The sequence below is a fragment of the Alexandromys fortis genome, unplaced genomic scaffold (genome assembly GCF_014885135.2).
Source record: "Alexandromys fortis isolate MF-2015 unplaced genomic scaffold, M_Fortis_MF-2015_v1.1 scaffold_349, whole genome shotgun sequence".
Classification (NCBI taxonomy): domain Eukaryota; kingdom Metazoa; phylum Chordata; class Mammalia; order Rodentia; family Cricetidae; genus Alexandromys; species Alexandromys fortis.
In genome coordinates, this window is record NW_026068216.1 from 71,674 (window position 1) to 97,938 (window position 26,265).

At 49.0% G+C, this 26,265-nt stretch overlaps 3 protein-coding genes across 11 annotated transcripts in view; 2 read left to right on the forward strand and 1 right to left on the reverse strand.

The window, feature by feature from the left end:
• Positions 1–5,085, forward strand: part of Hexd (hexosaminidase D) — a 14,318-nt gene extending 9,233 nt beyond the window's left edge. For 2 of the 4 annotated variants that reach the window (XM_050130421.1, XM_050130420.1), the window contains exons 7-13: positions 726–797; positions 1,155–1,350; positions 2,423–2,505; positions 3,615–3,693; positions 3,771–3,872; positions 3,973–4,074; positions 4,636–5,085. In XM_050130421.1, coding sequence (XP_049986378.1) covers positions 726–797; positions 1,155–1,350; positions 2,423–2,505; positions 3,615–3,693; positions 3,771–3,872; positions 3,973–4,074; positions 4,636–4,855 — 854 coding nt within the window. In that variant the 3' untranslated portion in view covers positions 4,856–5,085. The remainder of the gene's footprint in view (positions 1–725; positions 798–1,154; positions 1,351–2,422; positions 2,506–3,614; positions 3,694–3,770; positions 3,873–3,972; positions 4,075–4,635) is intronic. The other 2 variants (XM_050130422.1, XM_050130423.1) reach the window with 2 other exon arrangements.
• Cybc1 (cytochrome b-245 chaperone 1) lies at positions 4,878–19,070 on the reverse strand. Of its 6 annotated transcripts, XM_050130429.1 has the most exons (10): positions 18,925–19,070; positions 12,893–13,003; positions 12,740–12,808; positions 12,343–12,633; positions 11,704–11,824; positions 10,025–10,066; positions 9,508–9,581; positions 8,552–8,648; positions 7,087–7,231; positions 4,878–6,773 (listed from the first exon to the last, which is right to left on the reverse strand). In XM_050130429.1, the coding sequence occupies exons 5-10, from the start codon at positions 11,786–11,788 to the stop codon at positions 6,653–6,655; spliced, it is 564 nt and encodes a 187-aa protein (XP_049986386.1). In that variant the 5' UTR covers positions 11,789–11,824; positions 12,343–12,633; positions 12,740–12,808; positions 12,893–13,003; positions 18,925–19,070; the 3' UTR covers positions 4,878–6,652. The 6 variants fall into 6 exon arrangements, with proteins under 6 accessions (XP_049986386.1, XP_049986387.1, XP_049986385.1 ...); XM_050130430.1 differs by lacking the exon at positions 18,925–19,070 and having other exon boundaries at positions 12,893–14,589; XM_050130434.1 differs by lacking the exon at positions 12,343–12,633 and having other exon boundaries at positions 5,229–6,773; positions 12,906–13,003.
• Positions 19,071–19,283: 213 nt separating this feature from the next.
• Positions 19,284–26,265, forward strand: part of Narf (nuclear prelamin A recognition factor) — a 17,274-nt gene continuing 10,292 nt past the window's right edge. Inside the window, exons 1-4 of the mRNA XM_050130424.1 lie at positions 19,284–19,444; positions 20,542–20,622; positions 23,544–23,687; positions 25,950–26,082. Of these exons, the coding sequence (XP_049986381.1) occupies positions 19,418–19,444; positions 20,542–20,622; positions 23,544–23,687; positions 25,950–26,082 (385 nt within the window). The 5' untranslated portion in view covers positions 19,284–19,417. The remainder of the gene's footprint in view (positions 19,445–20,541; positions 20,623–23,543; positions 23,688–25,949; positions 26,083–26,265) is intronic.

The window sequence follows — 26,265 nt, forward strand, 5'->3', positions numbered from 1 at the left end:
CTCCCTTCAAGTTACTGTGCAGCCTTGCAGGAGTGCGGGCCAGAAATTGGTGTGGCTGCCGGCAGGCCCAGAGGGGCCGTGGGACTGTCCAGTGCTTCCAGGGCTTTCGAGAGCCCATGTGTACCCTGTGACCAGCCTTGTAGATGCCAGGGTTAAAAGTTCACACTATCCCAAAGCTTGGAGATGAGAGCTGAAGAGAACCTTCTCCAGCCTGGGAGACAGCGCCTAAACACACCACCTAGCTCCACTGAACCTGACCTTCTCCAGCCTGGGAGACAACACATAGACACATAACCACCTAGCTCCACTGAACCCTGAGACTAGTGTATGTTTTACATTAATGGGTTAGAATCAGCTCCTATATTAGAGATGTGTTCCAGTTCCCTGAGGCCACAAAGCCAGCAGCTCGGAGGAGAGTGTAGGAGTCCCTCCTCACAAAAGCAGGCAGCTACAAACACCATTTATAGCTCTGTAGGCTATACTGAGAACCCACTAGACCTGAGAAGACATTTATTTTCCCACTTTAACACTTTAGAATATGCCAGAGGTGAGCATGGTGGCACATGACTGTAATCTCAGTACTTAGGAAGGTGAGGCAAGAGGATTGGAATTCAGGGCCAGCCTGGGCAGCAAAGTGAGACCCCTGTATAAAACAAATACGTGTAAGGAGTAGGGGTGTGACCCGAGTGGTCTTTCCCACACTCATGGCCTTGCTCTGTTGACAGCATCTGGGGTGCCTCAACTGGTGGAGCCTGTGCTCTGGGACTATGGAGCTGACCTGGATGTCCACAGCAAAAGTCAGTACAGGTTGCTCCTGGTGCATGTGCCTGCATGATTGTTTCCTAGTCCTCCATAACCCTGTAACCTGAACTCTTCAGCCTGGGAATACAGGCTCCTCATTTGGCTGACCAGCATGGAACAGAAGGGCCATGCAAAGCCCCCTGCTGGCTCCAGGTTCTTTCCTGAAAAGTTTATTCCCAATGAGTGATAAACCACGGGCCATATGGGAATGGAGTCTCTTCTCTGCCAGGGTAGCAGCTCTGGGCTGCTCTGGTTAGGCTGTGTATCCAGGGCCTCTCTCTTTCTTTTTTTTTTTTTTTTACTCCTACCGGCGTGCGCCACCACAACCGGCATCGGCTTGTTTTCTTACCTAGTCTTCCTCATGGGAAAGTACCAGGAGTGTGGCTTCCAGAGGCTGTGGGCTGCCAGTGCCTTCAAGGGGGCCACCGGGGCGAGTCAGGCCCTGCCGCCTATTGAGCACCACGTTAGAAACCATGAGCAGTGGCTCCAGGTGGTGGTCAGTGGGCCAGTGGATACTCTGCAAGGAATCATTCTGACTGGCTGGCAGAGGTAAGGTCAGGCCGAGTGTGGAGAACAGTTCCCCTCACCCATGACGGCAGCTGTCAGTGTTGGCCCTGCCCTTCATGCTCTTCATTCCCTCGTGGCTGAGGAAACACTGACGTGCTCAGAACCACAAGCACGCGACCCCCTAGTCTCTGTGGTTTGCATGTTCCATGAATGATACCGTACGTCTCACGTAGCATGGCACGAAGATTAGTTCTGGTTCTTTTAGGGTGTCGCACCCTTTGAAAAATAGAATGAACCCAGCCTTTGGTTCTGGCCAAATCCTAGCATCAGATTCCACCCTTTGAGCTGGACCAGTCAAAGCTGGCAATTTTGCTAGAAAAGCTGGAAAGGTGTCCCATGGAGCCTTCACAGGTTCCAAAGTGTGACTACAGAGCAGGGTTCTCAGCCAGGTGAGGCTGTCTAGTGTGCTTGTAAAGAGTTGCTCATGGCTTCAGTCCGTGTCTACTGCTTGGCTTCAGAAACGGTTCTAGATGGCTCATGAAGACTTATCAAGCATTTGCCATTCCAGTAAAGTGCACTAGGGTGTGAGTTACACCAAGACTCATTCAGAGTGAAGCCTTTCTATGCCTTGCATAGTGGTTAGTGACTCACAGAGGTAAAGGAAAACTGAGGGGGCTGATGTGATCTCTGGTCCCTGGCTCTTTGATCAGCCTTCACCGGTCACACTCGAGGAACATCTCTCTACCCCTTACAGCTAAAGAAACTGAGACCAGGAGGTTCTCTGCCCAGCGCCAGAGGGGTCAGATGACCTGCTGGACCTTAGGGGAAAGCATGAGGTCGATAGATAGGATGCAGACCACAGAAAAGAAGTAATAAAGACTGTGGAGTGGACCCAAGTACTCACGGCCTCTTTCCCCTCACAGGCTCCTCCCTGGGGCATCATAAGAAACCTAATGTAAAATCCCATGACATGGAATCCTGAGCCAGGCTGCCCACAGTGGGTCTCAGCCTTGGAACCCCTCAAACAGGAGAAAGAGTACCCAGATCATGGCATCTTCATCATGATAAGATGAATTGAGGGCTGTGGCGCTGAATACTCTTCTTCTGGATGTAGGTACGACCACTTCTCTGTGCTGTGTGAGCTGCTTCCTGTGGGAATCCCTTCTCTGGCTGCCTGTCTACAGTCACTTGTGCATGGTATGTCCCAGCCAACAGTTTTAGGTCTCTCACCTACCCTTAGCTTACAGGAAGTGGGAGGCCAGGTGCTGGTTTCCCTTGACCATTCATTGGTCAGCTCCATCTGGACTGCAGTCCTTTGCAGGGGAAGAAGACTCATGTTTACAGTCCATCCACTTGCTTGTCTGCCACTGGTCTGAGATTGCCTACACCCAGATCCTTAGCCTGAGCTGCGGGTATAGATAGGAAGTTAGAACGGACATGCCCCACAGACTTAGAAAACCTGCATAAGAAATTCATGCTTCAGGTGCAGATGCAGAAGGTATCTTTGCTGTATAAGTGTCCTGAGATGCAGACTTCAGAACTGGGTGCTCCCAGTGCTCCTACACCCAGATGGCCTAAGGAAACAACTGACTGCAGGAGACAGGCATGGGCACTGCTCAGAGCAAGTGTAGGCAGTGGGCCTTGATGAAGTAAATCATGCCCATTTAAATTATAAGGCCATGTAGGAATTTACAATGCTCAAAGGATGGCCACATGGACAGGAGAGCCCCCCAAAACATTTAACAACTATGGGGTAGAGGAAAGATGTAGAAGTGGTCTTAGTTTAGCTATTTTTCTGTCAGTTGTTCATTTTAAATGTCTAGAATGTGCAGAAAGACAAGCAGACAGTAAGCAGACAGCCCTCACCAGTACTGAAAAGTCATTGGTGTTAGTGGTGTTGACTTTAGCTCTTCCTGTTTCTGAGGAATGATTGTACTGGGAGCTAGGCCTCCCAACACGGAGAAGGAACTGTCTGTCAATGGCTTCCTGACAGCCTCTCGTGCTGACCTGGAGGTGTGTCTGCCCTGGTCTCACACCCAGCAGTTTTTTTGGAGTGCTCTAGAGCACTCTACCCATGACTGACACTTGCAACGTGGACTGTGTGGTGAGGCCACGGGCTCGTGCACACAGTGCTGCTACCACACCATTCTGGGTTCCACCCCGATCTTAAACAAATATCTCACATGCTCAATGAAAAAGCAGCCAGCGAGCCTGGCTGGGGTTCCCTGAGATGCTGTGCCTTTTCACCCATAGCACCCAAAGGTCAGGAGGCTTCTCTGACCTCTTCTGCCTGTGGATGGTTTCAGGAGGCTTTGCTGAGGATGTTAAGCTGAGAGTGGAGCACTTCCTTGGGGTTCCAAGCCTGGAAATAATGGATACTGTGAGGTAATCCCATCCTACCTGACATGCCCCCACCCCTCCCTCCTCTGGGGAACACCCATCTCAGTGTGACTCTCTGGCAGTGAGGGAGCTGGCTCCTTCCCTGGCAGTGACATCCATGCCCTCGTCATACAAGTCAGCCTCCACCTGCGCAGCTCTGTGGATACACTTCTGGAAAGGAACAGGTAAGTGACTCCATCTTCTCCCGGCATTGTTCTTTACAAAGATTTTCCTAAAGTTTCCCCACAGTTAACTCTTATTCACTGTTGGCTCACTAACTGTCAGGATTTGCTCCAGGTATGTCACTGGCTGGTTCAGCCCCTACCACCGCAGGCGGAAGCTTATTCACCCAGTTATGATCCAGCACATACAGCCAGAGGCACTCAGGTAGCCAGCGTCATCACATCCTCGCTCTAGAATATCCTGTCCCTTTACGAACACCCACAGTAGCCATGGTTATGGTTATCAGTGTTAAGGCAAGAAAGTTCCCCAGATACTGCTGCTGTGGATCCTGGATGAATTGATAGGTCACTGCTCATTAACACTGCCCCTAAAGAAGCTAAGTGGTTCCTGGCCTGAGACACATCATCAGCCACTCAGATGGACCCAAGACTCATCTTTGGAATCAGGCCACATATGGTCCCTGGTGGCCCTGTAACTCCCTAGTGCAACCTAGCTGAGCACCCTGTGGCTGGAACCTCTCCTAGATCAGGACTCTAAGCTAGGCTAATACACTTGTGCTGAGTCCAGTGTGCTGCCAGCAGCAGGAGCCATTCATGCCAGGCATGGTACTGCTAAAATACGACCAGTCGTTTATTTCGTCCCAGTGGTAAACTGAGGCATGGAACAGTACTGGCTCTGGGGGCTGAGGACATTGTTTAGTTATGTAAACTTGAGCTTTAGCAGGAATTCTCATCAAGTCGAGCTCACAGCTGCTGTTGCCCGCAGCCTTCTGAGCAGATGGAGCAACCTTGTGCAGCAGCTGGAGGCGGCCCTGCAGCTGGCCTTCTACCCGGACACCATAGAGGAGTGGCTGGAGGAGAACGTGCTTCCAAGTATGCAGCGACTGCAGGGTCTGCTGCAGGACCTGGGTGAGGCGGCTACCCCACTGCCACTGCCACTGCCACCCCCCCCCAGCTCATGCTGGGACACAGGTCAGAACCCCTGAGGGGCTGGGGTCCTGTATATCAGCCTGGACAACACCAAGATTCCTGCCTCAGTGCCCAGCCATGTGGGGCCTGTGATCTTCCTGCTGAACCCTGGACACCTGTGTAGACAGGCTCCCAAACTGTAAATAGTACCTTAGGCAAAGCAGAACCCAGAAAAAGGCACATGGAGATTCATTTGCAATTTGCATGTAGAGCTTTATTATGAAATAAAAAGACAGTAGAAGCAGAAGCCCCACTTACAGAAACTTGAATCAGCTTTTTGCCACCACCCTGGCTCATAGAGGGCTTCGTTCCTTCACCCAGGAATGAGTCCCAGCACTGGGAAATACAGGAAAGGGATAGGATAGCACCCGAGAGACAGACTCCTCCCTTGTCTAAAGTACCTTAAGAGCCTGTAGGTGACAAGTCAGAACCCACCAGCTATGTTTCACACTTCATTTGCGAAGAAAAAAACTTGTCTAATTTGACCATTGAAAAAATTCATTCTGCCAGGCAATGTTGGCACACACCTTTAATCCCAGTACTTGGGAGGCAGAGGCAGGCAGATCTTTGCGAGTTCAAAGCCAGTTTGGTCTACAGAGCAAGTACCAGGACAGCCAGGGCAACACAGAGAAACCCTGTCTCGTAAAACAAAACAAGCTTACTTTGACATGTTCAACCATATTCCCCAAGTCAGAACTGATAGCAGTCACTTCAAATAGACCTGTTGAAGGTTCTGACGTAACTATTCCTGTCCAGCCCAGTACAGTGGCCTCAAGGCTGCCTTGACTTCTTTGTTTACAACTCCTCGTTTTCCCAGTTCTGCCTGGCCAGGCATAGGCACGCAGCTTGACCAGAGGTCCATAGCTTTCAGGCCTGGAAGCCAAGCTTCCCGGCAACTTAGTGAACACTATACTTGTGGGGGACTTGAGTCCCTCAGAGAGAACTAGAAGAGCATAGAAGGCCATCAGGGGCTGGAACAGCTTCTGTTAGAAGAGGCCGTGCCCAGGCTGGCCTTTAACTTTCTTCCTGCCTCACTTTGTAGGGATGTGTATCGTGTGCCTGTCTTTCCCAGGTCTTTCCAAGGCTTGGGAGGCTAAGACTCAATTTCTGTAAAGGAGCTCCGGGTTCTCAAAGGCTGCAGAAAACCAGAAGAGGTGGCCTTTCCTCCACTGGCAGCTTCTTCCCAGTTTGGGTTGTGAGAGCCTTCTGTTCCTAACAGTGGTGCTCCAAAACTGGGCTCTCAGCGGTCCAGGCAGGAACGGGACAGTCTGCAGCACTCAGGCTGCCTTCAGGGAAGCCCCTGACCACCAAGAATGTCCATCTTGAGGAGGGCTGGTCCAGGAGAGGAGACATCAGGATTTATAGCACAAGTCGCCACCGTGCACAGGAGTGGGTCCTCCTTCCATGCATGTGGGTGTCTCAATCTCACTAGGTAGCCTGGGGGCAGGGCCTCTTCAAGGCAGACACTAGGCCTGTGCTGAAGAAAGACTGGCGTCTTATACCTTGGATGCCCTTGGGTGAGCTTATCCAGACCAGGCTGTGACCTAAGCCAGAGCTGTAGTCTGTCTCTGGAGAAGGCACTCATTTCTGATTTGCTGCCCTCCTCTGGATGTAGCACCCATCTCCCGCATCCTGATAGATGCCGCCTTTCTGGGTTGTGGAAGATGTCCAGCCCATGGTTCTGCAAAGCGTAGAAGCGTAAACAAGCGAAAGGCAGGTGGTCCACACAAGATCTGCCTGCACCCTCATAACGGGCAAGTCAGTTGGAGACATGTCAGAAATGGGTGGCATCTACCAGCAGCTGCTCCACGCTGTCAGCTTTGGTCACCAGGGCCATCGGCTTCACTGTCGCTGCTCTGGGACCGTTCTGAGGGGCTCTCCAGGCGGTGCAACTCCAAGAAGCTGGTGATGAGTTTGGCAATGGCTTCCACATCACTAGGCCAGCATCAAGAAAGCAGGTCGCAGGTCACCGTGGAAAAAATGCAGTCCCATAACATACCACAAAGACCCACACTGATCCCCTACCATACACCCACAACAACCCCAGGTGTCCCGAATCTCTGGCCTCAGCCCACTCTTCACAGCCCTCAACCTTCTTTTATTGCCTCCCTACAGATGCCCATAGCAAAGCTGCACCTAAGTACACACATCCCTCCTACAGCCCCATATTCCTGTCTACAAACAGCATCTCCCCTGCTGCCCCGAGAAACACCACGGGATGCCCAGTCTTGCTCTGTACCACCCTTACCTGCGTCGGCCCATGACTGCACTCTGAGTAAGGGGGTGGGAAAAGCCTGTCGCGATCCGGAGCACCACAGTGTAGCCCTTTCCAAAGTAACGGACCTTCTCCTCCTCCACATTCACATCCTGGATGTCTCTTAGCAGGACCACCACTGGGGACGGAAGGATTTACAAATGGGCAGTCGTCCATATGCTCCCCCCTATGCCGTAGGACAGCCTGCCTCAGGATGTCCCGCTCTGAACAGGAATGACATCAGTGACAAAGGCGTTTGCTCGTCCTTATCTGGACTCTGGGTCCAGAATAATTTTTTTTTTTTTTTGACTGGGTTTCTCTATAACTTTGAAGCCTGTCCTGGAACTCACTCTGTAGACCAGGCTGGCCTTGAACTCAAGGAGATCCACCTGCCTCAGCCTCCCACCACTGCTGGCCCGGAATAATTTCTGGATAAGAACACACCCAGGAGGCCGGGCGGTGGTGGCGCACGCCTTTAATCCCAGCACTGGGGAGGCAGAGGCAGGCGGATCTCTGTGAGTTCAAAACCAGCCTGGTTTACAAGAGCTAGTTCCAGGACAGGCTCCAAAACCACAGAGAAACCCTGTCTCGAAAAACCAAAAAAAAAAAAAAAAAAGAACACACCCAGGAGACTCATCACTCGTGCAGTGTTAGACAGAAGCTGGCTGTCCTGGGCAATCCTACAGAAGAGATCGCTAAGCCCAAGCTGCCATCTTCCTGCTAGCCCTTTCTGCCTGATTTTACCTATCTGGTTCCAGTGGGGTAGCCCTGCCTTTCCCTTGCACAGGAAAACTTACCTAACTAATGCATGGCGGATACTACTTTCCCCAGAGCCACCGGGAAACCTATCTCATCCCACTGCGACAGTGACACAGGGCTGACCCCGTGGCTTGCATCCTGTGAGGACAGGCTCTCAGATGTGCCGGGAAAGTTCAGCCAGTGCACTAACCCACATCCCCACAATGCTCTGGCCTCCATTGGCTGTATACTGCCACATCTGAATGCTACATCCAGCTGTGTACCGCCTGCACTCCATATAAGTTAGAGGCCTGAGGTCCTTGGGGCCTGACTCCCTATGTTAAACGCCTACTCTGAGGGTCCTGTGGGATGCACACGTTTGTAATGCACAATGGCTGAGCTGAATACACAGGGAAGAGACCTTATGTTACTTCATAGGCTTAGCTCACAAGCCCAGAAGCTCAAGGGCTGGAGGTTTCCTCTGACCACATCCTCTCTGCAGGGCTCATATAGCTGACAGGAATCGTGTCCAGGACTCGGACCTGAGAGTGGCCAAATGGTTCCTGAAGAACAGGATGACTCCCTGCTGGTCCGCCTGGTGACCCACCTCTACTGCCCTCACCCAACCGTATGCAGGGCGGGGTACGTGTAAGCCAGGATATGTCGGGAGCCCATCATTCCCTGAGCAGGTGAACTATCCAGACCAACTCCCCACTCTTACCTTGGTCATGGCCTGCTCTGAGAAGAGTCAGCAGCTTCTTGTAGAGGCTGAATGTCTTTAAGATGACCTTCCCAGTGCTCTTGTTGAAAATGGCTTCCTGCAAACCAATATATGCTGACCACACAGAACCCCAGGAAGAGGGCCAAGCTGATGCTGAGGCGTCCTCCCCACTCACACCAGCACAGACATTCAAGATGCCCAGTGGAAGCCCAATCCCCAAAGCCTCCAGGGCTTTCTTCCAGGGTCAGCTTCTGTGTCTGACCTCTTGTACTCCTGTGGGTGAGGGGCACATGAGAAAAGCAGATGGAATTCTCCTTGCATGAAACCAAGACCAGGCTGGGTAATCTGCTCAGTGGTAGAACACTTGTCCAGCACACGTGAGGACCTAACTTCATCCCTTAGTACTGGGTACTAAGAACAAAAGGACAGGCTGGCAATAATGCAGAAATCCAGCCAAGGCCAAGGGTAGGGGACTTCCCCAGAGGCAACCTGACTTTTCCCAGACTCAGGTTCTGCTGATTCCTTTTAACTATCTTGGGCCTGCAGTGAGGTCCTGGATGGTCAGAGGAAGCCCTCAACCCTTGAACTTCAAGAGCCCGGGAGCTGGTCCAAATGTGAGTTAGCTGCATGTTCTCACAGGTCTCTGCCCTGTGCAGCCAGTCCAGCCCAGGGACTATGAAGACTTGTAACAACTCCAGAAAAAAGAACTTCTGTGAGTTGAGTGTGGTGCTTCATGCCTGTCAAGAGGCTGAGGCAGTAGGCTTACTTTTAAATTTGAGGCAAGTCTACAAAAAAAAAAAAAAAAAAACAGAACCCTGGTGAAAACAGTTAAGAGTAGCTTCTAGAAGAGTCCAGGGGTATTACAAGCAAAGCCAAGGGCTGACTCCAGGTAACCCAGTGCCTCTGGGCTGGGACAGACGCTTCCAAATGGCAAGGGAGCTACTGTGCCATCTTACCTCCCAGTCCTCCAAGTTCTGTACAGCTACAAACAGGCAGCCTGTGACATAGAAGAGCTTCCAACCCAGACTATCTGCAAGCAGACATCGTACATCAGCCCATTAGCTAAAGAAGCCAAGGTCCATAGGGTCCTACCAGCCCAGTCTTCCCTTCCTTTAGCTCAGGTTAGAGGCTTAGTCAACTGCTTCTCTGCCTGCCTGGGTTGCTGGAGACATAGGCATCCCAGACTCTGCCTGAGTCCATCTAGGAGAAAGGTAGATCTACCCAGCCTTGGCATAGAGCACAGGGCACATAATTCTTCCCTGTGGCATGGCAGCGGGCAAACGCCAAACAACTTCTTTCCAAGGGCACTTTCTAACAGGAAGAAATTCAAGATGCAAGACATTGGCTGTGGTCATCCCTCAAGGCAAGGCAGAGGCCACCCCAAAGGCCACACACACCAGGACTGCTCACTGTATGTGTGTGTGTGTTCCCATTTCCAAGTACAAGGAAATTGAAGGGCACAGCATACTTTACCTCCACTGTAATAGGCGGCAGCCAGGCCAGTGGATAATATTCCTGTAGAGAGAGAAGGATTATCTTGTTAACTATAGCCCCCAATAAGCAGGACAGATTGTTCAGGGGCAGTGGGTACCTAGTGCAGGGTTGGTGACATAGACAAGGGACTGGAGAGATGGCTCAGTGGTTAGGAGCATTGGCTGCTCTTTCAGAGGTCCTGAGTTTAATTCCCAGCACCCACATGGTGGCTCACAACCATCTATAATGGCATCTGGTGCTGTCTTCCAGCATGCAGGAATACATTTAGATATAATACTTATATACATAAATAAATCATTAAAAAATAAAGGGACTGGAAAGGTAGCTAGCTTATTGGTTAAGAATATAGACTACTTTTGCAGAGGACCCCGGTTCTCAGCACTGTTGTAGGATATTTTATCACACTGTGTGAAGATGTTTAATACAATCCTGAATAGCCAATAGCTAGGCAGGAGAGAATAGGCGGGACTTCTGGGTAGTGAAAGGAACTTGGGATGAATCTAGACACTCGCCAGCAAAGGACCAAGTAGGACATGCAGAATGGAGGAGAGTAAAAAGGCAGAATATAGATTAGCAGAGCAGATTAAGTTATAAGAGCTAGCTGTGGACAAGCCTAAGCAAAACGCCAAACTTTCACAATAAGTTTCCATCTTGTTATTTGTGAGCTGGAGGCCCAAAGAAAAGTCGGACAACATTGGTGCCTGCACCCATGTCAGGCCACTCACAACCTCGTGTAGCTTCAGCTCCAGGGAGCTAATGCTCTTTTGGACTCCACAGGCACCTATATGTACCTGCATAGACCCATACATAGATACACATACAATTAAAAAATAAAAACAGGACATGCGACCCATGGCATTCACCAGACTTGTCAGCTACCCAATGAAAATGCAAATGACAGATGTCGGTATCGCCCACATGTGATGAGGAATGGAGATAAGACTGCATACAGAATTGTAATACAACACAGAGCACAACATGCAGAACCTTCACAAATCATAAGGACAGACTACAGAGACGCTGCTGCTGAAGCCACAGCCAGTGCCTCACCTCCAACTCTGCACAGCCTAGCCCACACAAGTGCAGCTGTCCCTGAGATGCAAGAGACTTCTGATAGGCAGTGATGGGGGAGAGAGTCCAGGAGGCTAAGCACACTTAACGAAGGGGAAGGAAACAGGGAAAAGGAGAAATGTGAACCCATGATCACCTGTCAATGGAAGAAAAACTAGTGACCTCAAGAAAGCAGATAGGTTGTGGCACTAGCCTTTAATCCCAGCACTGGGGAGGCAGAGGCAGGCCGATTTCTGTGAGTTTGAGGCCAGCCTGGTCTACATAGCGAGTTCCAGGACGGGCTCCAATGCTACGCAGAGAAACCCTGTCTCGAAAAGTCAGAGAGAGAGAGAGAGAGAGAGAGAGAGAGAGAGAGAGAGAGAGAGAGAGAGAGAGAGAGAGCGCGTGCAGATAGGCTGGAATACATCTCAGTGTTAAGAAACCTTGCCCAGCATGCAAGGGGACCCTGCATGTCCTCTGAAAGGCACACCAAGGTTAATGAAACATGCTCTATCAGGTCTTGTATTGAGAAGAACTTCTAATAAAATACAAAGAGACTGTTTATATCACTTTTAAGATTTGAGTTGGGAAACATTGGGAAGCCTTACCAACCAGCAGGGACCAAGACCGGATGCCTGGGGCCCTCTTCAGATGGAGGCGGGTGCTGGTTCGTGTCTCCACCTGCATGTACATCCCTGGAACCTGGGCTTCACTTCACAGCAGACTCGGCTGGGAAAGACACACAGCACCTCATCCACTCTTACAGGCGGCCAGGGGAAAGTCCACAGCAGACCCTAAACTCCTTTCTCCATGAGACCATCTCAGCCCACAATTATGTACGGGCACAGGGACTCCACAGCCCAGAAAGTGAGGCCTGGTCTCACTTCCAAACCACAGTCCCATCTGAGAATTCTTTCCTTGACTGAACCCTCGTTTTGAAATTGTGCTGTTAGCCCCCAGCAGCTCTCAGGCTTCCGGCACCTTAACTGAATCTTCCAGAAACTCCTCTTCCTACCAAGAAGGGGAACTGAAAGTGCCAGTGTCTAAGTGTCTACTATCATACTAACAATGGCCCAAATGCATCCGAATTAATGGGACGCTGCGGCCAAGACCCCTGGAGACAACACCCCAAGCCCCAGTTGTGAGTGGCTCCTTGGATACTCGGGTGCTATCAAGCTTCGTACCCCACCTACATCCTCAAGAATCTTAGTTAAGCACACAACTCGCCTCCCTCTGGCCTTAGTTACCAACAAGCTCCACAAGCGGCCCGTTCCGCTCGCTCCTCCTCCGGAGTGCACACGCCCGGTTTGCTCAACCTGCCCTGTGCCCAATCCAGGTCCGCAAGCAATGACCCACGCGGGGCATGAACATGAAAACGGGAAGCACAGCCGATCGGAACCAGAACGCCTCGGGACACACACTTGCGCGGGAACCGAGGGGTGCGTACCGAATTAGCGGAAGGGGACTAGGGAACCGTCTCTCGAACTTCCGGGCTTCTGTCCCGCGGACTTCCGGGCTAAGAACTGGGTAGGGACTTCCTAGGGGTGGAGACTGATTATGCATTTCGGAGTTGTGTCTCGGTTTGGGCACTCACGGGGCGGGACCTTGTGCGGGCGGGCCGGTCACAGGGCGTCTGAATTTTACCTGGGGCCTGCAAGGAATGGCATCACTCCTGGCGGTGTCCGTGCAGCGCGTGGGTGTGGTCGTAGGAGCCTGAAGAATGGATCGGAATCCATTCATATTTTGTTGTGGTCCGAGGCTCCGAATCAACCCAAGCAGACACAAGACGATAGATACCTCAAGGCAATACCTAATGTAGGGTGTCTGCTCTTCCGGAGGTCCTGAGTTCTATTCGCGTTAACCACTTGGTGGCTCACAACCATTCACAACGGAATCTGGCGCCCTCTTCTGGCGTGCAGACATACATGCAGACAAAACATTGTATACATTAATAAATAAATAAATCTTTTTAAAAATTGACTATAGGGCAGCACAAAAGAAGGGGGATAAGAAGAGGGTTGATAGATCAGGGCCACAGAACCGTGATCCCACGTGCCTACTGAAGCAAGTATTTAAACACAAAAATCACAAGTGCCAGGTTACAGGGTGAACTGGGAAATCCTCCCTCTGCCTCTCCAGTGCTGGGACTTAAGGTGTGTGCCACTACCACCTGGTTGCATCTGGAACTTTAAGGAAATAATAAAGACATTACACTATACACTAGTACAGCATGGGAAACATGGATTACCTGAAGTCGATCAAACAAAAGATACAAATGAAATTTGAGGAGGTTTTTATTATAGATGTAAGGGAAAGCACAGCCAGAGACACCTAATAGAGGCCATAGTGAGCGTGGCCAGCAGAACAGACCAGACGGAGCCGCGAGTGAAAGAGGGAGGGGCAGAGCGAGAGAGGAAGAGAGAGGGAGACAAAAGAAGACCCCCCAGGGCAGAGAGAATCAAGAGGCCAAGAGAGCGCCTAGTCACAACGCCTGGGTCTTATAGGAAAAGAGAGACTAGGGGGAGGGAAGGGAAGCTCAGTGGTGGAGAGGTTTAGGGTAGTGGGCCGGGATGAGAAGTGCTGAGGAGTGGGGCTTGTCTCTTAAAGGGACAGGACAGACCATTACACTCCTGCCTCAACCTCTTTGTTTTTGTTTGCTTGTGATAGGACCTTTCTATGTAGTCCTTCCTGTCCTAGTGTTGTGGGGTATCCACCAGAGAAGACTGCTTGGACATAGAAGTAGAGTCTTTAGTCAGCCGGTGACTACACTGGGTGTTCAGGAACCCGGTGTAGCACCAAGTCTTTCTCGGGGTGAGATTTTAAGCAAAAAAAAAAAAAAAACATTCTGAGTTAACATATTTCAGTTAACAAGAACAGTTAGCTAGAATCAGAACTACAGAAGCCAAAAAGTAAGGTTAGTATGATTAGTTAAATTTTAAGAAAGAAGAGGCTTTGTTTGTTTTGGTTTCTGAAGAAGGGTTTTTCTATGTAACACTGGCTGTTCTGGAACTTCCTCTGTACCCCAGGCTGACCTCAAACTCAGAGATCCTCCTACCTCTGCCTCCCTAGTGCTGGGATTAACGGCGTGTGCCACCAACTCACAGTTCAAAGAGACGCTAGCGCTAAACTAGCTCTATACCTGGCACTCATTCCTGAATGCAGCCCCAGCCAACTCAGCCAGGAGTTTTTGAAGGCAAAGAATACAAGGTTATATTCTGTTCTAATGCGACCAGAAGGTCCCCTTGTCCAAAACAAGTATTTATTACAGAAGCTGAAACAGCAGTAAACAATTAACCCTTAACAGCCCTTAACTTTTGGAAGTCAAATTAACTTTGCTTTATAGTTCTCTTAAGCACGGAAATTTAAAACTTTTTTTTTTTTTAGAAATTTAAAACTTTTAAACTTAACTTTAGCAGCCGAGCATGCCTTTAATTCCAGCACTTGGAAGACAGAGACAGGCGAATTTTTTAGTTTGAGGCAAGCCTGGCGTACAGAGCAAGTTTCGGGATAGGCTCCAAAGCTACAGAGAAACCCTGTCTAGAAAAACAAAACAAAGCAAAACAAAAAAAAATTAATGTTAGTTATCAACATAACTTTAGCCATTACAGTGGTATGTGGCTGAGTTTTACAGCTTGAATGGTTCCTTTATGTGGATTAGGTTGACCTCAAACTCAGAGGTCCTCCTGCCTTTTCCTGTCAAGCACTGAGAATCAAGGCATGTACCAACACACCCAGCTGCTTTAGGTTAGTTCCCCGCCCAGCCAGTTTTTTTTTTTTTGTTTTGTTTTGTTTTTTTGTTTTTGTTTTTTTGAGACAGGGTTTCTCTGTGGCTTTGGAGCCTGTCCTGGAACTAGCTCTGTAGACCAGGCTGGTCTCGAACTCAGAGATCCGCCTGCCTCTGCCTCCCGAGTGCTGGAACTAAAGGCGTGCGCCACCATCGCCCGGCAGCCCAGCCAGTTTTTTAAATCACTAACTTTGGAGTTCACACAGCCTAGTAAAAAATTATTTCTCCTGGTAGGTTTGTTGTAGGTGACACCTCTCCCTGTACCTGTTAAGGTCTGAGCCCACTTCCAGGTTTGAAAACCTATCAAAGCCCACCAATCTCTGAGCATGAAAAAACATCAGTCCCTTAGCTAGACATTCCACCTATCCCTGGGCTTGGCTTTAAATGTCACCAGTTCTCACCCTGGAAATCTCCTCCTTCCTACATAAACCTGTCTTCTGCTCAGTTCCCTGCTTCTCACTTGAGCAGAGGCAATAACCCTCTTGTATTTCTCCCAATAAACCATGTGTGAGGTTTGTTGTGCTGTGCGACTTTGTGTTACTCCTTGGCTCAAAACTGCCAGGATGCCTTTCCTTCTGCGCCGCAACACTTCCATAGGGGAAGCCTTCCCCTCAGAGCTGCAATAGCTCCATTGAAGAAGCCTTCCAAGCTGTAACATGGGCATGGGAATTTCCTCAGAGCTGCCAAACTTGTATTGGGAAAATCTTTCCCCACCGAGGAAGCTGTAGTAACACTTCTGTTGGAGAAGCCTGAAAGAGACACCCCCCCCCCAACAGCAGCAGCTTCCTCCCAGACCTCGGGTTAAGCACAAACCACACCCAAACACCTGTTTTCTTACAGAGATTCTTTATTAAGTGAGGGGAAAAGTTAAAATGGCTGCTCTCTGACTTACGCACAAAACAGCAGCAGGGGGCTGGAGAGATGGCTCAGTGGTTAAGAGCATTGCCTGCTCTTCCAAAGGTCCTGAGTTCAATTCCCAGCAACCACATGGTGGCTCACAACCATCTGTAATGGGGTCTGGTGCCCTCTTCTGGCCTGTAGGCATACACACAGACAGAATATTGTATACATAATAAATAAATAAATATTTAAAAAAAAACAGCAGCAAAATCACCTTGCAGGTGTAATTTTTACGATACGTGCTATGATGAGCTAGGATGTGGTGGCTAAGGAGTTAGGGGATGAAGGAGAAGGGGAAGGCGATAAGGAAAGAGGGTAGGAGTATTTGTCCTGGAGGGAGAGGAGACAGATGTGGCACACAGGCAAATGACAGTTTACAAAGGTAAAGGGGAAACCGGTGTTAGGATGAGGTGTTAACTTTAATTGGACATGTTAATTAGGTTAACCAAAGGGGGCTTTCGATTGCTGGACTTTCCTCAGGAGGAGGAAGTGACCAGGAGGAAAACCTTAGTGCTAGCTTTAGGAATGTAATCTAACAGTTTTTAGCAAAGCAGAGGGAATGGAGAGAAGAACAAGGTCTGCCAGAGCCACAAGCTCAAGTGGGCTAGTGCCCCTTTAAAGCTTTTCCTCTCAGGACAGAGCTGTAACACTTCCACTGGGGAAGCCTTCCCCTCAAGCCAGAATATTGAAAGTACCAGTGTAATAAGCTAAAATTGTTCTCTGGTGTGGCGTTTAGTGATTGAGCATTTGCATGCATGCAGAAACTCCAGTTTTGTGAGTGTAGTTGGGGGTCTGAAGGGTAGATTGAAAACCAGCTGACCAGATGCACACGCTTTTAATCCCAGCACTCTGGAGGCAGACAGGTGATTCTCTGTGAGTTCAAAGCCAGCCTGGTCTAGAGTTCCAGGACAGGCTCCAAAGCTACAGAGAAATCCTATCTTGAAAAACAAAAACGAAAACACACACACAAAAACCCATTCCATCCTGTAGGAAGCTCCTTAAGCAGGAAGGTAACTCAGAATAGCTTCTGAAAATAACCAGATTCACTAGGCCTTTTCTTTGCTCGAGACAGTCTCTCAGAAGGATGCTGAGCTGGAAAGAAGACTCTCAGATCAGACCAGCTACCTGGAAGATGTTTAGACCAACTGAGGCACCTGGGAAGGACACTCTCCAGCCTCTTGAGCTGCCTGCAGGCTGTGGAGTGTGCTCCAGGTTTCCTGTGAACCCTCACCCAGGCTCTTGTTGGCTTTGGTGATGCAGCTGTCTTTGATCATTTCTGCTCCTGTAAGTAACCCTTCACCTATACTCCTGCAAGTAACCTAATAAAGCCAAGTTGGACTTTGTTAATATCCATACTTTGGTCTGTTATGGGTTCCCTATCTGGGGTGAGCAGACGTGTATACATGTTGTGTCTCCCCAGGCAAAGTTCTGTCATACAACACTGCAAAGTAAGAAGTAAGCACATGTCTGCAAAGAGTTCAGTATGCCATAAGAAAACATCTTGCAGGGCTAAGGATAGAGCTCAGTACAGAATATTTACTTCTATTTTTTAGATTTGTTTACTTATGTTTGGGACAGGGTATAGTGGTATAGTATTTGTGCGATTTGGGAGCTGGGTGGCGGGCCCTCCAAAAAGCCAAAAGAGTAAAACATCACACAAGATACTGAAACCAGGATGTGACAACCAGCCCTAGCCTGATGGCACTGTGTGATTGCCCGCCCAGAAACAAACGTTTGGCTGTATCCCACTCATTAGAGACACTTTCCCCAGAGTGCTTTGTACTGTGTAATAATTTACACTTAACTCCCCTGTGATGGCTAAAGACACTTATTATGGTACCAGGCATTCCTTTAGGGCTGTTGACCCCTGTAATGCTTGTGACATCCTTGTGGCCTGCAGATGGGATAAGAACAGGATAAAGGCACAGGGAGGGGGTGGGAGCAGACACAGCCAGATCTCTGTGAGACCAGCCTGGTCTACAACCATGAGTTTCACAACAGGACTGTTACAGAGAAACACACACACACACACACACAGTATAATGGTGTTCCTGTTGTGAGCAATTAACTGTTTGCATTTTGCTTTTGTAATGAAGGGAGAAAAGGCAATGTTCCTGCCCAGCCATGGATTCCCTAGATAACTGTAATGCATACCTTTGATATCCACTTTTATAAACCCTTCACTTAGCCCCTCTTTCAGCATGCTGTTTGCCTCTAAGGGTGACATCCTTCTGGTGACAGTAAGAATAAATCCATTTACTCTAAATTTGAGTTGAGTCTAAATCTTTGGTCTTTCCCAGTAGATTCCAGAGCCACAATGAAAGGATAAGGCGTTTAGTCTGCCTTTGAGACAGGTCTCACTGTGCAGCAGTGTAGGACAGGTTGGCTTTGGTTTCACCTTTCTCTTGCCTCAGCTTCCTGAGTGCTGAGATTACAAACCTACACCAATAGAGGGCTGGAGAGAAGGCTCAGAGATTAAGAGTACTGCCTGCTCTTCCAGAGGTCCTGAGTCCAACAACCACATGGCGACTCACAACCATCTAAGATCTGGTGCCCTCTTCTGGCCTGCAGGCATACATGTAGACAGAACACTATACATAATAATAAAAAAAAAAAAAACCTTAAAAAAAAAGTCGGGTGGTGGTGGTGCACACCTTTAAGCACAGCACTCAGGAAGCAAAGGTAGGCGATCTCTGGGGGTTTGAGAACAGCAAGGGCTGTTACACAGAGAAACCTTGTCTTGAAAAATTTTTTTTAAAAAATTCACCAATATTCCTGCTTATGCTACCAGACTGTTTGTTTGTTTTGACAGGGTTTCTCCGTCTAGCGCTGGATGGCTGTCCACGAACTCTCTCTGCAGACTAGAGTGACCTCGAACTCAGAGATCCGCCTGCCTCTGCCTCCCGAGTGCTGGGACTAAAGGTGTGCGCCGCCATGCCCGGCAGAATTTTAGCATTTTCTTAACTGTAAGTGATATAAGGTATTCCATGCCAACCTTCAAGGTCAGCCTACTTTCAGTCTGCCCTCCTGACTCAGCCAAGCTCACAAAAGCGACGCAAGCCTGCTGCGCATGTGCACGGTTACCGCACCAGCCTACGTGAGGCTTGGCTGGGTGGTCATGGCGGTGGCAGAGGGCGGCGCCTACCCCGCCCTCGAGGAGCTGCAAGTGGCTTCATCGAGGCGGCGGGGCCTCGGCCTCCGCGCAAGGCGCTCTGCAGTCGCCGCGGACCGCGTCCTCCGCTCGGCCAGCGCACTCTTTCCGCCGCCTCCGCCTACCGTGGCCGCTCTCACCGGCAGACCTTCCCGCGGCCCGTCAACTTCCAGCCGGAAGGAAAGCTCCTCCCCCAGTTTCTGATTGGCTCTGGGGAGGGACCTGCCATTTCCTGGCCCTCTCATTGGCCTAGACGGAAGAGGAGGCGTGGGTTACCATACCACCTTCGCACTCGTCTCATTGGTCCAGGGGCGTGGCTCATCTTGTCTCGACTCTCTCGTTGGTCTACCACCGTCCCGGGGGCGTGGCCCCCGCGGATGAAGACAACAAAGGGTCGCGGGTCGCTAGCCGGCGGCAGGCGGCGGTGTTCCAGGCTTCCTCGTTCGGCTTGGCTGAGGGTGTCGGCCTCCCGCCAGTCCCGCTCCAGATGAAGTGTGAGCACTGCACACGGAAGGTGGGTGCGGCGTCCGGTGGGACCGGGGGCGAAGCCAAGACCGTGCGGACCGTGCCGCGGGTCGGGCTCGGCCGCGTGCACCTTCCTTTCTGTCCTGTCCGTCTCTGGTAGCCGTCACCTGTCTGCCGGGGACTGACCGGGCGGCGAGCTGGCTGCGGGCCACTGCGGGCGGCTGCACCGCCGGACTCGCTGTGGGGTCAGTGCTCCATCTCAGTCCCGAAGTCAAGGCTTGATGCAGTGATCAGAAATGCCTTGATGACTCTTACATTAAAACAAGGACAACAAACCAGCATACTTACAGTATCAATGAAAACGAGCGGAGAAGGAATTAAGGGCAGGCCCTCCTGTCCTGCTCCGCTGGGTGGTTGAAATGACTGACAGCCGCCACACTTGGTTCCACAAGGGATAGCCATGTGATGCTTGTGCAGGAACCTTTTTTTTTTTTTTTTGACAGGGATTGTATCATATCCAAACACCCCATAAGTTGTTCCTTTTTACTTCTCACCATAAGTGGTAATTAAACGTCTTTCAGGGAATCGCCTGTATTCTTGTGTGATAGCCACATCTAAGTGTTTTGGTATCCATTGGGTTATATCTGTTCTTAGTAAAACAGTGCAGATGGAGGTGTGTGTTTATGTGTATCCATCTTTAAATATGGGTGATTTTATTTCTGTAGAAAGGGTTTCTAGAAGTAAGACCTAACTGTTCAGGATACATTTTGTGTTTTGATAATGGAGAAATCATGCTAAATTATTCTTGGCTGAGCTTGGTGGTACACACCTGTGATCCTAGTACTTGAGAGATTGAGACAGGAGATTACAAACTAAAAGCTAGACAGTGCAATTTATCAAGAGCCTATCTCATTTTTTAAAACCTGGTGTGGTACCACACACTTTAATTCTAGCACTCAGGAGGCAGAGGCAGGAGGATCTCTGTGAGCTTGAGGTCAGCCCCTTCTACATAGTGACTGCCAGGGCTATATAGAGAGACCCGATCTCAACAAAAGCTAAAATAAAGAAAATAGAAGAAGAAAGTTCCCTTTCTAACATTTTCTTGTCTTTCTCCATCCCCTCTTTTCTTTTTTCTTTTTTTTTAAGGAATGTAGTAAAAAATCAAAAACTGATGACCAGGAGAATGTGTCCACTGATGCATCAAGTCCAGCCCAGGAGAATGATGAGGCAAGTGAACATTTGAGTTTGTGTCGGCCTAATGTGAGGGGGCGGGCTGCTGCTGCTGCGTCGTCTCCTGTCGGGAGTTCATATCGCCTTGCACTTCACGCACTAAGAAAGATTGAAGTAAGAAGTGGCAAGGGCCGTGTATAGGCCAGTCTTGAGTCATCTCACACACCAGGCCAGGTACTCCGTGAGAAAGAGGGACATCCTGGTGCGCTGTTGAAACCTGTGTTCTGTGAAGTGGAAGGGATTTAGGTTCTGTAACATGTGAAAAGACATAACTCAAGTTTCCTGATTCTTTAAGCTTGCTGTTTAAGTGGCTGTTTCTTGAGTTCACCATAGCGATGCTTGTTTTGTATTTATTACACATCACAGTCTGAGCTGGGTTTTATACCTACCTTACTCCACGCTCTGGGGGCATTTGCCTATCTCTGCATGTGTCCTGCCGTGTTCTGGATTCACAGAGAAAGTTACGGTCACTGTTCTCTTAGAAAATATTAGGACTAGTCAGGCATGGTGGCATACCAGTGGAGTCCCAGTTTGAGTCCTGTCTAAGCTATACAGTGAAACCTTGTCCCAGAAACAGTAACTGAGAGACAAGGATTTAAGTCAACAGACTGGTTGGCTAGCTAGTGTGAGGCCCTGAGCTCAGTCACAAACAGACACATTGATTTTAGTGCTATTTAGATCTCTCAGCTGGTAAAGACACTTGCCACCAAGCCTCGGGATCTCAGTGTGATTCCCAGGACCTATGAGTGACATACGAACACAAGATGACGTGAAAGAACATTCTCAAGTTGCCTTTCTACCTCTACACTAACACGTGTGCCGTGGCTCTAGCTCCCCACCACACACTATCAGGCAAGCAGTCAGTGTACAAAAACAGCTTTTTTATATAAATGGAGAATTAATAACGTGGGAGAGGTAGGTAGTGGGTTTCCCCCTTAGAGTTAGTAGTTCTGATGTTCTGTTTAATCTGATGGGCATAGCTCTTGCTCTCCGGTGTGCCATTACTGTGCTTTGGAGACTGAGCCTTTGGGGAACAGCAGTTCTGGAGTTCTGGGTCAGTTTGGGCCAGTGCTTTAGACAACAGAACTGCTCCCTCATGCCTACACCCTGTTGTAAGAAATCAAGAACTTATGACCAGGAAAAGGTGTCATGGTGTTGCATGGTGTTGGAAAGAAATCTAATCCCACTGGATGCGAGCACACACCTGAGAAGTAGAGGCCGGGTGTCAGTGTCATGAGTTTGAAGTTTGCCTAGACTGTACAGCAAAATTCCATCTCTAAACAACATGAAATAAACCCACAATCTTTTGAGGCCCTGTTTCTTATCAGTGTTGTGGGGAGTTGGCTTTCTTCCCTCCCAGGGTTTTGGTGAGGACGAGATAAGTCTGAACACCATCTAACCACTACCTGAGCAATGTAGTATGGACTTACTTGGAGAAGGGTTGGTAGACTGAGCCCTTGAGGTGAGAATTCAAGGTAGGATGGAGCATCAGACGGATGTCTGCACCACATAAATGCCCACTGAGGTCAGAAGAGGGTGTTTGAGTCCCCTGGAACTGGAATTACAGACGGCTGCTAGCCACTATTTGGATGGTGGGAATTGAACCTGGGTCTTCTGGGAGAGCAACCAGTGCTCTTAACTGCTGAGCCATCTCCAGCTTCTGTTTGCTTGCTTTTCTCTCTGAGGCAGCGCCACACTAAGCATCCCTATGGCTTGGAACTTGGTCTATACCATGCTGGCCTTGAGCTCTGTGATCTTTTCTCTGCCTCGGGAGTTCTGAGATTAAAGGCACGTGCCGTCATCTCCCGGCTTATTTTATTTATTACTAATACAATCTGAACCTAGAACCTTGCACTTGCTAGGAGAGGTGTGTCAGTCACCCACACCTCTAGCTCCTAAGCACCTTCTAGAGGAGCTGGGCAGCATAAGGAACTTAAGTTGCCAGCTTCTGTGAGGTCATTAGGGAGGGACAAGCAAGTTGACAGTGTGGGAGTAGGCACTGAAAATAAACGTCAGGATGCCAGCTCTGTTGGGGCCAAGAGGTGAGTGAGAGCTCTTTTGGGATATTTCCTGTGGAAGAATTCAAGAACAAAACCAGCGTGGCTGAACGTGAGCCCTTGCACAGGGCAGGGCAGGGCAAGGCAGGCAAGAGCTGTGCTGTGGCCCCTGTTCTGAGCGAGTGCTGTCAGAGGCTTTGAGCAGTGGGAATGTGGCTCGTGCTTTAGTGGATTCCTCTGGGGACTGAGAAGGACAAGGGTGGGGCACAGGTGTTCAGCACCCCTTTACTGAGATTGGAGTGGGGCAGTTCAGAGCTGGGAGCTGAGGTCTGTGTTGCACATGGGTGGAAACCTCAAGCCATCATGACTGTATGGAAAGTCTGCTCAACACCGTGGAGCTGGAAGAGCTTGGCAGGGAAACCTGAGGCTTGTTACAGGCACTGGAGAGGAAGGGTGGAAGGAGGAGATGGGCGTCAGGCCAGTTTGCAGCGGGCAGGAGTATCATCTTTCCACACGATAACACTGGGGCTAGTTCACCCTTGTTCGTCTGCTAAGTGCCGTCAGGGGCCTTGTGCTGTGACACGTGCCTCCAGTGCCGTGCTCCGTTCAGAACAGCGACCGTTGCTCAGTAGCTCCGCCCGACACTTCAGGCATTCAGGCATGACTTTGTGTCCATGTTAAGTGTAGATTTTTTCCTTTATTGGGCGTATGTAGTTACCCTCCCTAGAGAAACAGTGCTACCAAAAAATAAACGAAACATAAAAGCAAACAGGTGGATCTCTGAGTCTGAGGCCAGCATGGTCTACAGATCGAACTTTAGAATTCTAGGAATTCTAGGCTACACAGAGGAACCCTGTCTTGAAAAAAAAAAAAAAAGGAAGAAAGAAAAACAAACAATGTTAACACCATTTTCTTTCCTAGAAGGGAGAATTCCATAAGCTGGCAGATGCTAAGATATTTCTGAGTGACTGCCTGGCATGTGACAACTGTGTGACTGTGGAGGAAGGAGTCCAGCTTTCCCAGCAGAGTGCCAAGGACTTCTTCCACGTCTTGAATCTTAATAAGGTATGGTGTCAGCTGGAACTGATGATGCAGGCCTGTAATTCCAACTGCTGGGAAACTGAGGCAGGAGAACTGCAAGTTCAAAGTCTGCCGAGGCTACAAAGTGAGCTCAAGACCATGCTGGGCAACTTAACAAGACTTTGTCTATGAATGATTGAATGACTGAACAGCTCAGTGGTAGAACACGTATACTAGGTTCAATCCTCAATAGACAGATACATAGATAGATACATAGATAGATACATAGATACATTCCTGTTATGGTTACTATTACTGTAATGAAACACCATGACCAAAAGCAAATTTGGGAAGAAAGGATTTATTTGACTCATACTTCCACATTTTAGTGAATCATTGAAGGGGAAGCCAGATTAGGAACTCAAACAGGGCAGGAACATGGAGGCAGGAGCCGATGCAGAAACCATGGAGGGGTGCTGCTTACTGGCTTGCACATCATAGCTTGCTCAGCCTGCTTTCTTATAGAACCCAGGACCACCAGCCTGGGAAGGCACCACTCAAAATAGGCCCTTCTCCATCAATCTCTAATTAAAATGCCCTGCAGCTGGATATTTCCTTCCTTCTTTCCTTCCTTTCTTTCTTCCTTCCTTCCTTCCTTCCTTCCTTCCTTCCTCTTTCTTCCTTCTCTTTCTTCCTTTCTTCCTTTCATTCTTTCTGTGTTTTGCCTGCTTGTCTGCCTGCAGGCCAGAAGAGGGCACCAGATCCCATTATAGATGGTTGTAAGCCACCACGTGGTTGCTGGGAATTGAACTCAGGCCTGTGCTCTTAACCCAGTGCTCTTAACTGCTGAGCCATCTCTCCAGCCCCTCTGCAACTGGATCTTATGGAGACATTTTCTCAATTGAGTTTCCCTCCTTTCAGATAACTCTATAGCTTGTGTCAAGTTAGCATAAAACTAGCCAGCACTGAGAGAGAGAGAGAGAGAGAGAGAGAGAGAGAGAGAGAGAGAGAGAGAGAGAGAGAGAGATCTGGCCCCATTAGTGTCTGTCACTGTACCTTGGTTCTTTGTATCTGCAACTTGTTCCTGATGTGATGGGGGCCACTACTGCTTTGTAGAACATACTACATTCTATTGTTCTATTCCACAATGTTGATTTTTGTGGGTGTGTTGGAATTCTATGGTTAACATGTGAATTTTGTATGTGGCATTTTATAAACTTAGTCTATGACTGCTTTGCCAAAGTATTTTAGTTTTATAAGTCTATTAAATGAAAAAAATTCAATTTTGTAATCCTTTCCTTTCGTGTTGTATGACAATATCTAATATTTATCAGGCTAGTCCCAAAATTTCTATTCTCCTGTCTCAGCCTCTACAGTGCCTGGATTGTAGGCTTGTGCTACCATGACAGAAGCTTTGTACATCTTGCTTTTGGATATTGGCTGGAACTTTTAAACTGGTGCACAGTAACAGTGGTGATAAGCAGTACTGGTTAAAACCTTCCTATGAGCCGGGCGATGGTGGCGCACGCCTTTAATCCCAGCACTCGGGAGGCTGAGGCAGGCGGATTTCTGTGAGTTCGAGACCAGCCTGGTCTACCGAGCTAGTTCCAGGACAGGCTCTAAAACCACAGAGAAACCCTGTTTTGAAAAAACAAAACAAAACAAAAAACAAAACAAAACAAAAAAACAAACCTTCCTATGGACATTAGTGGAAATGCTTCTAAGTTTACTTCTAAATTGGGTTTTGTTAGGAATTTATTGTAGATGCCCCTATCATCCTGCATTTCATCCAGATAATGAGCTCCGTCTGGAGCCTCATAGACAACACCAAAAGCCTAGGCGTACAAGAGATGTGCAGCCGATCCTCCTGCCTCCTGTCTCCTGAGTGATGAGGTGACGGTCAACCACTCACCATCACACCAAGACCCTGTGCATTGTTCTTGTTTGCTTGTTTGTTTTTTAAGACAGGATTTTTCTTCTCTGTGTAGTCCTGGCTGTGCTAGAACTTGCTCTATAGCCTATATTTTTTTCTTTTCTTTTTCTTAAAAAATGTATTTTAAAACTTTTATGTTTTGCTGGGCTGTGGTGGTACATGCCTTTGGAGGCAGAGGCAGGTCGATCTCTTGAGTTCAAGGCAGCCTGGTCTACAAAGTGAGGTCCAGGATAGCCAGGCCTACACAAAGAGAAACCCTGTCTCAAAAACAAAACAAAACAAAAGCTCCATTTACTATGAATTTCCCGTAGAGGTGTCTGGCTTCGCTCCTGATGCAGTCGATGCACATGTGACATTGTTGTTCTCCCTTCTAGAAATGCGACACCTCAAAGCACAGAGTGCTGGTTGTGTCTGTGTGTCCTCAGTCTCTGCCTTATTTCGCTGCTAAATTCAACCTCAGTGTCACCGATGCATCCAGAAGACTCTGTGGCTTCCTGAAAAGTCTTGGTGAGTCAGTTACCTTTTATTTTTTTAGTTTTGAGACAGATTTGGCTGTCCTGGAACTCACTCTGTAGATCAGGCTGGCCTCAAACTCACAGAGATCTGTCTACCTCTGCCTCCCAAGTGCTGGGATTAAAGGCATTAAAGGCATGTGCCACCGCTGCCTGGCCAGTGACTATATTTTTTTTT